This window comes from Bactrocera oleae, chromosome 3 (assembly GCF_042242935.1).
Source record: "Bactrocera oleae isolate idBacOlea1 chromosome 3, idBacOlea1, whole genome shotgun sequence".
Lineage (NCBI taxonomy): Eukaryota > Metazoa > Arthropoda > Insecta > Diptera > Tephritidae > Bactrocera > Bactrocera oleae.
The window spans coordinates 44,104,298-44,114,225 of record NC_091537.1 but is presented as its reverse complement, the minus strand read 5'-3'; the positions used below and the strand labels follow the sequence as shown (position 1 = coordinate 44,114,225).

Here is a 9,928-nt window from a genome sequence, read left to right as displayed (position 1 = left end):
AGGGCATTTTCTCAAAGGAATACCCATTCTGGCCATACCTGAGCCAGGCGTGGAGTCGCTATCCTTTTTAAATCGGTGGGAAAGAATCAAAATTCTCCATCATGACTTTAGCCGCCGATGGAAAGAAGAATATTTAAAGGACCCCCACAAGAGGAACCGATGGAAAAATCCAGAATAAGCGCCAAAGCTTGGAGATTGCGTCCTAATCCATGTGATTGTCTTCCTCCCGCAGAATGGCGCCTTGGCCGCATAGAAAAGCTTCATTCCGGGTCCGACGATCATATCCGAGTAGTAGATCTCCGCACTCAATCGGGAACGCTCGTAAAACTATGCTTCCTGCCCACCGACCGTACTACCGAAGCTAAAATGGTATCCAATTCAAAAAATCGAGTCGATAAACCCGCAAATAAATAAAAATAAAAACGTTAACAACAATCCCAAACCAAACAGAAATGGTCGATCAATATGCCGACCCACGCGTGCCACATCACGTGGCACAATTGCCCATATTCAATTATATGCCACAAACATATACTAAATCTAATCTTTTCATATAGATTAATATGGACGTGGAAATGCCAACAACCCCAAAGCCAACCGTTCGATCGGCTATCAACGTGTCACGCAGTGGGCCGATTCCAACGCCCCGATCCACCGCTGCAACAACTGTCACAGCTGTCGCGCGGAACACAGCACAACCACCGCCGGCGTCGCCATTGGTGCCACCGGAGTCGCACCGCACCCGATGTCCGCTGTGTCGCCGCTCACACCGGCTACAGCACTGTAGCATTTTCAAATCAATGCAACCCAGTCAACGTCAGCGGGTAGCCCAGGCGCATGGACACTGCCTCAATTGTCTAAGTCTCACCGATACGACGCAAGAGTGTGACTCGGAGTGTTCGTGTCAATTGTGCGGAAGGCTACATCATACAGTCCTTCACCGCAACTCCAGGCGCGACGTTCGGCGACCACCCGCACCACGCAGTCGCGGCGCTGTCAAGCGGCCGCCGCCAAGCCACCCGATACAACATCAACGATCCAAGGAATATAATGTAATGTATGTACAGAATTTGCTAGGCTAAATATTTGCCTAGGTGGGTCGGGATGGTTAAATGAGTAACTCAACACATCATCCCACACACATTCCACACCAACCCTACCACCACGATCACCCCACACATGAAGACACACTACACACCACAACGAAGGAGGTAAAAAGGGGACGACGAGTGACCACAAACCTGTTTTGCGCAACGTCACCGTGAAATCGCTATCTCCGCTACCGACCTCTTTAAAATCGTGGTATTAACTTTTAGTACAAAGGTTGTGAAAAATAACTTTTAATAAAAAATAAAAATTTTTTTAATTTAAACCTAAAAAGGGCGTTCTGTGAATAAAAGGAAAATAACATGTCTTTAGTGAGTGCTAACATTGTAGCATAAATATTCAATTACTATTTGTTGTTTTTTTAAAATGGTTTAATGGTTTTTTTGTTACATGAATCTGATATTCAGTGCTACTTTCCGTAGTCTGTTGCGTATTTCTTAGTGAATCATTCAGAACTAGTTAAATTGTTTACTATTTGCCTTAGCAACGCGCCTGGTATGTAAATTTTTTTGGAGAAAATTCTTTAATAAATGCTCTCCATTTTTTGATTTTTATATTTGAGTTTTTTTCCGAAATGATAAATGACAAAGGCAAACTTACTATGGCAAACAATTCTTTCTCATTAGTTGCACAGCTTAAATCGGTGGAATTTAATGCTTTTGAAATAAATATAAAGGGCTTAACTTCCTGTGATAACACAGCCCCTAAAGCTAAATTTGATGCATCGGTGGTCAGAATAATTTTTTTATTATAGTCAGGTTGTGTTAGTTCCACCTGTTGATATATTAAATTTTTCAACCTTTCGCAAGTAGCTATCCCCTCTTGATCAAGGTGTATCATTTTTGTTTTTGAGAGATATTGGGAAGTTTTTCCGTTTTCCCCCTTGCAAATGTTTTGTTAATTGTTTTGAAATATCGGTATAATTTGCAATAAAGTTCCTATGACCTGTTAATTATAAATATCTTCACCTCTTGTTGGTAAAATTTTGACTTTTCAGATGATATTTAATATTTTAATTACTAAATTCAAATGTTTTTTGTGTTCCTCCAAACTTTTTGAAAAAATTATAACGTCGTCAACATAAATATGTCAGAAGTCTCTTAATATGTTACCCATAGCTCGTTGAAAAATGCTTGGTGCATTTTTAGCCCCAATGGCAGTTGTAAAAGTTCATATTTTCCATTGTTTACCGAGAATGCCGTTTTCTCTATATCGTTCTCCTCCATTAATATTTGGTAAAACCCAGACTCTAAATCGATTGTAAAAAAAATATTTGGATTTTCCTAAATTTGTCAGTATTACCTCCGGGTTTGGCATTGGATATCTATCCGATATGGTTTGGTCGCTAATTTTTTTAAAATCGATTACTTAACTCGATTACAAGGTGCGTTCCAACGTAAACAGGACTTTTAAAAAAAAGACAGAACAAATGATTTTATCGGCAAAATCAATTAATTTTATTCAAAATAGTCTCCTGCCGCCAGTATGCCGGTACAAGCCTTTTGAATGGCCTCCACGTCTGCATAACGCCTTTCTTTCATCGGAAAATGCATTTTTCCGCAAAGGTAGAAGTCGCACGGTGCCATATCAGGTGAATACGGAGAGTGGTTGATTTTTAAAATGTGATTTTTGGTCAAATAATCGGCCACAAGCGTCGATCGATGAGACGGCGCATTATCGTGCAACAAACTCCAACTTCCATCTTCGCGATATTCGGGCCGAATGAGGCGCACCAAACTTTTCAAAAATCCAAGGTAATATACCGCATTAACGTTTTGGCCGGGGGGAACAAATTCTTTATGGACAATACCCTTGGAATCATAAAAACAAATCAGCATTATCTTCACTTTTGACTTCTCCAGGCGCGATTTTTTGGGTTTCGTCTCATCGTCATTTATGTCCTCACGACCACTTTAAAAACGTTGAAACCACTCGTGCACTCTGCTACAGGATAGGCAATTATCGCCATAAACTTGTTTCATCAATTGAAACGTTTCGGTAAAAGTTTTACCAATTTTAAAACAAAATTTAATGTTGGCTCTTTGTTCGAAGCACATTTTTGCACCGATGACAAATACATACTGACACTTAAAACTCAATAACTTCACTTCCAATAGATGAAAGGTCATGAAATTTTTACTGAAAGTCGATAAAGGATAGCAGAAACGCACTAGTTGACATATAGATGGCGCCACTAGATAACTTTGTTACTTTTGTACTGTTTACTTTGGAACGCACCTTGTATACAAACCAGTCCCTCAGTTTTTAAGCTATCGATCTGAAATTTTCGAGCTTCTTTTTCTCACTAAGAAACTGCTCATTTGTCGCAACGGCCGATATCGGACCACTATTGCCTATAGCTTCCATACAAACTGAACAATCGGAATCAAGTACTTGTATGGGAAACTTTTTTATTTGACGAGGTATCTTCACGAATTTTGGCATGGATTATTACTTAAGGCAATAATTCAATCTCCGAAGAAATTGTATAGATCGGATCACTATAGCATATAGCTGCCATACAAACTGAACGATCGGAATCAAGTACTTGTATGGAAAAGTCTCTCATATTTAAGGCATCTCCGAAGAAATTGTATAGATCGAATGACTTTAGCATATAGCTGCTTTACAAATTGAACGATCGGAATCAATGGCTTGTATGGGAAACTTTTTTATTTGACGAGGTATCTTCACGAAATTAGGCAGAAGCTATTGTTAAAGGCAACAATGTATTCTCCGAAAATATTGTATAGATCAAATCAATATATCATATAGCTGTCATACAAATTGAACGATCGGAATCAAGTCCTTGTAAGGAGTCTTTGTATTTGTGAAGGGTATTATAGCTTCGGTGCAACCGAAGTTAACGTTGTTTCTCGTTTTGGTTAGTTTTACCGGTTAAAACTTCGACTGGCGGCTTAGGACTTTCTTGTCCTAGGAGGTTTGTTATAATTAGATCATTGGGGAAATGTATTTTCTCTGTGTTATTATTATTGTAAATCAATTTTCTACTTGGAATATCGATTGTGGCATCGATTTTATTTAGGAAATTCATTGAAATAAAAAGATCGCTCTCTAAGTTATCAATTTCATAAAATCGGTCCTGAATATCAAACAGATTAAATTTATGAAAGACGTGAATGATGGTCGAACCGTTAATGGTTCTTCCCTCTTCATAATTGCTAAAACATTTTTGTTTTTATAGATTCCCGCCCGTATATATGAGCTACTTGCTCCAGTATCTATTAGTATTCTTAAGATTTACCCAGTTTGTATATATTTTTCCGCAAGATAGGGCAAATCAAAATTTTCCCTAAAAAATGGTTCACATTTATATTGTTTATCTTTGCCACTTTGGCTGAGCTTGCATGCTTCTTTGTATTTTTCTTGTATTCTCTTTGGTACGTTATTTTGTGGATAATTGGTTTGCCAATTATTTCTAATATTTTGCTTGCGGGTTGCTTCGTGAATCGAATTCATAATTATTTTTTGAGCAAAATGTGCTCGCATTTGATTCGAATGCAGTTCTTGCGCTTTAGAAAGAGCATTTGGTAATTCTGTAGGTGTTGAAGTGAAAAGTGTTTAGTTTAGTGGATAGTTTAAACCAGTTATGAAAGTTCTTGAAGCAGTTCCACGGTTCTTGATATTGATTGTTTTGTAATTTCAGAATTTGTCCCGTACGTCATTATTGTCTTGTTTCTTAGTAAAGTCAATTAAGGATTTTGATCCTTGTCGCAAAACGCTTATTTCCTGAGCAATTACGTGATTTGGTATTAATCTTATTTGGATTAGTACTGTCCCGTGGTTCGTCAGAATATCATTTGCATCTCCTACAACTTTATTTTGTAGAGTTGTCAGTATACCAAAATATCGTATACTGCTTTCTATATTAAGTGTCATTGAATTTTTTTGCAGATTTCGTCGAGCTGACGTAAGATTTACCAGAAAATTCTGGCAAAGATTTGACAATATCTGAGCTTTCGTTGCAAGTTATACAGTTATTTACTGTTTGAGTTTCGTATTCTGTCATCTGTGTAGAATTTGTCAATGTACCATTCTAACTTGGTTCGTTAATTGAGCTATTTCAGATCGTAAGTTAGCCGTTTGGGCAGCTACTAATCCAGCTATGTTCTCTGGGGAGAAATTACCAACTGACATTTATTATTTCTTCCACTTCAAGTTTTTTATACCATTTCATATCAGTTTTTTTTTAAATACCAGCACTTGTAAGTTTCTTGCGTATCAGATTTATAATACTCACAGTACATAAGCTTACAATATTTTATATTTCTGCTTAGTATATTTTGCTTTTTACGCAGCACAAGTTGTAAACGTTACGAAGGTAAACACACGCTCGAATTTTTATTTTATAGGTCCACCAGAGGTTTAATGCTCCTGACAGAATGGCCAGTTAATTTACCGGCGTTGACCGGAAAGTTTTTAAAAACGATCAAATGGAATATGATCAGAAACTAATTTGATATCTCTTTATATACCTTTTTTTTATACTCTTTTCTCTTATTTACTTAAAGCGTCAATTACATTTCAAGCTTATTCTACATAAACATTATTCTCTTATCTACCTAAAGTGTCAATTACATTTTTAGCTTATTGAACATATTCCAGAACAACGTTAAGCGTTCTTCTTTGTTATGATTACTATACTTATGCCTTTTTGTGAAGGTCAACATAAAGTTTGTTTACTTAATAGCTAAGTGGTTTCTGATATTGGTGGTGTTAACTAACTTACATACATAAATGTCGATAATAATTCGATTGCTGTTATTTTCTTTTTGCCTTTGCTTATACCTATGTTATAAGCGATCCTGCTTGTTGCTTTATTGGCCGAAGGGACTTTCCCTATCCCTGCAAGTCGACAAACTTCACTTATATAATTTTTTTTTTGTATTTTGTATTGTGGTGTGTTTGGAGACACGAATTAAGCAGGCAGGTATTTACACAACAGTAATTTTTTTTGTAACTTTTAAATTCAGTTAATTTATGTACATATGTACAGACTATGTATGCATATTGGAAAGAATGTTATTTGCGACTAATATGTCTCGCCGCAAAGTTTAAAAGCCCAAAATATTTTTTGTATTTAGATCATAGGAATATGTATGCACATATGTATGTACAATGCACCTGCTCTCACAGGTGTGTTTAAATTGACAAACACATAGCTATGGTTTCCTCAGTTCGCAAATGCGTTCCCCATTAACCTATAGCTTCTGAATCAGGATAAACTCAGGCTTTTCTGTCGTCACGCGTTTAATTAAATAGAACTAAAGTTATTTTGCTATGATGGAGATTAATTTGAAGTAGACACAATAACTCTAATATTATTATCAGAAGTTCTCTTACAGTATGTAATTTAAAGAGTCGATCTACAGGCTCAGACCTTGCTCAATGATTTTTACGTCACTCGAGGACTCCATGGGATCTTCCTTGACTTCACCCATATCATTTTCGAAGTTAGGTTATGATATTTATGATCTTTAACTTCGTGGATCCATAGTTGATCTCGCCTCCACTTTTCGCCAGCATTTCTATTGATTCCTTTGTTAATGGCAGAAGGATCTGCATCGTGGCATTATGACATTAAAAGACATATGTTATATGCCTTGTTTTGAATGTATACATATATTGTACATATACAAACATTAAGCATAAACACAGAAAATATTTAAAGCACCCTCATTTAATTGTAGGTTATGAGCGTTTAACTAATAAGAAACAGCTAAGTTCAAGTGCAATAGAAATATAGTGATGCAATTTGCAACGTTCCAAGTCAAAATATTTTAGGCTATCGGTAAAACTTTAAGTAAATAAGTATTTGAGGGCTGATTTCGGGAATAACCGACTAATTTATACTCTGGTAATGTGAAAGGATCAAATAAATACTTTCAGGTATTGCCAAACTGCATTATTCGACGAAACCGTGAACAATCATATTTGGCATTTTATTAACTTATAATACATGCCATATACTTACGTACTATACGTACTTTATTTTACTTCGTGTCCAAAATATTTATATTAACACCAACCAAATTAAACAGAAAAGTAGCTAAATTTAATATAATATATTTGATACACATATTTATGAGGAAGAAGTCCACCACAGAATGAAAATTATTAGGGATAAGGGATAAATGAATATTCAGGGAGATCGCGTTATATTTAAGAAAAAATATTCATTAAATTTCATAAATGCATATTAACCAACATAAACGGTTTAAAGTCAGCTATAAAGTCGGAAATCACTATGACAGGAATATTGCAGCTAGGAGAGGTCTGGACTGGAATGTTTGGTATTTCGTCTACCGATTTTTCGGGTCTAAGCTTTTGTATATAAGATTTACAAGTTTACCTAATTTCGTTAAGATATATGGCATATTAATCGATATATACGGTATAAAATAAATAGGAAGTTAGAAAATATTATAATATATTAGGTGTATATGTAAGGAAGTAGGGGTACTATTGAACAGATATTATTGCCAGAAAAAATGTTCTCTGACTTTAATTAAGATACCTCGCAGATTCGCTGATATTTATTATATAAAGTCTAATGGAAGTTTAAAACTCCCTATATTAGGTACATAGGAGCTAGGCGTAGAACTCCCCCGTTTTTATCAATTTTAGATAAACAGGCACACTGTTATCAAAAAGGAACACTCTATAAAGTTCTTTAAGAAAACGCACTTTTGGCCGTTATATACGGTATAAAGTCGACAGGTAGTTCGAAAATCTTTATAAAAGTTATATGTGGGAATTATAAGCGAGATTTTACATATTTTTAACACAATGCACATTATTACCAGGAAAAGAATTCCAAAAATATATCTCACAAAAAAGGTTCAGCCTTAGGTCCTGAAGTGAAGATGTGAAAGCATCAAATCAAATTTAAAATTGTGATACAAGTATATGGGAAGTAGACGTGATTGTAGTCCAACTGCAGTTCACCACCTTCAGTTTTGCGTTTTCCCATAGGTTTGGGAGTATTTTAAATCTTCCTTCACTCATGTCGGCGACGGGTCGTCCTTGCCTTCCACGATTTTGACTCCGCTTAATCATCCTGCTAGATCCGAAGCACTGCACCAATTGCATATAGCGAAATGTGCCCGCCCGTTTTTCACCTCCTTTCTGGCCAACCGTTTCACCTTCTCTTCCTTTAGTTTGGACTTGTCCTCGAAACGGGCACATATCCCGACTACCGCCTTGTATCCTCCGCCTCCTTGTTTGGTTTCTTCCGGGGCCCTCTCTGGTTGCCAGAGTTGGTCTGTGGCACCCGTGCGCTGTAGAGCTGGCTTGTCAGTTGTACTACAACCACCTCAACCTGTTCCAGTTACATTGGAGGTGTGGCTGCTGGGGACACAGCTCGTCAAAACACTGTGCCCGCCGTTGGGTGCAGCCACGTATTCCACTGGAGTTTGGACTGATATCCCAGCCCACTTTGCCTCTTGGTTTTTTATTCATATTGCGTTTTATTCACATTGCCCAAATGACATCCGCGCAGGGGATAAAGCTAAGGGAATTTTTGCTGACAATCTATACATAAGTTAATAAGATAATTAATCAGATATCAAATTTGATTGTAATCATTCGGTTTCTTCGAATGTTGAATTGTTATGCTAAATTTATAAGTAAACAAAAACTCATGGCAAGTACATACAAATTTTCTGTAGCCGATGTACCTACTGTGTGTTTGCTCTTTATTTATATTATATTTTTTTCTTGTGCTTTACAATTTTGAGCGTTGCTTATTGAGAATGATAAAAAATTTGGTTTTGTTTTGTGTATGCTGAACACATTTTCAAATTTTACTATTCCTTTTAGAGAAGTAGTAGTAGATATGTGTACTATCGATCAAATATTTTTTGTTTAAATCAAATAATTAATTTTTAAATAAATTATTAATAGAAGACGGAGATAACCAATTCACTACTACACTTGTAAAGCTTATTTTTTAAATTAAAAATTCTGTCGTAAGAATAGGAACATTCATCACACATTTTTTTTCAATGCGTAAGAAAGAGACGCATATAAAGCTATATGATTTTTCTTCAACAATGGCTGGCATTATTTGGAAAAAAAATTTTGAGGTAAACGATTTTTGTAATTTATTTTTTAAATACGTTTACAATATTATATTATTTTGTTTCTTAGCATCAAAAGGCGTTTGAAAAAAGCGTAAGTACTTGAACTTTATGTTAATTCTATCAATTCTTAAGAAATATAATTCCAGATAGAAATTTTGTTAATATGTTTAAAGATAACAGTATGTTAATGCCTGGTGTTTAATATATTTATTAATGTTTTAATTTTAGCGCCACCAATTGTATAACAAAGAGTTTTTATTGTTTTCTTTTTTATCTTTTTAGTTTCGACAACAGTGATAACCAAAAATTACTTCGCAACGCATTTGAACGTTTAAAAGGATAGCATTAACTCTTTTGACTTATTAAAATTATTAATATATAAAAAACTATTAATATAACTCATTCACCGGTCCAGCTTATGTGAGTCACGTGAACGTCGAAGTTAAACGTATATCCTACGGTTTCCGTTAGCGCACATTACCGCATTTCATTAAAATCGATTACTGTCCTGAATCTCGTGACTTCGTAAAGAATTTAAATCTTGCTGGCTTAACACCTTAGAAGTTCTCCTTTCACGATATGCGTGGTCGTCAATACTGCTGTAAAACTGCTGAAACCGGTTATATAATATTTAACGTCGTCTCGTAAAGGCTATGAGTTGGTCACGGTCAAGTACAACGGGAGAGTGCGTCAGTTGTTTCGTTACGTTACGGCGA

At 35.8% G+C, this 9,928-nt stretch overlaps 1 protein-coding gene across 1 annotated transcript in view; it reads left to right on the top strand.

Moving 5' to 3' along the window:
* The first annotated feature begins 444 nt into the window (after positions 1 to 444).
* Positions 445 to 9,928, top strand: part of LOC138856044 (uncharacterized) — a 45,758-nt gene continuing 36,274 nt past the window's right edge. The window contains exon 1 of the mRNA XM_070106487.1: positions 445 to 1,077. Within this exon, the coding sequence (XP_069962588.1) occupies positions 564 to 1,077 (514 nt within the window). The 5' untranslated portion in view covers positions 445 to 563. The remainder of the gene's footprint in view (positions 1,078 to 9,928) is intronic.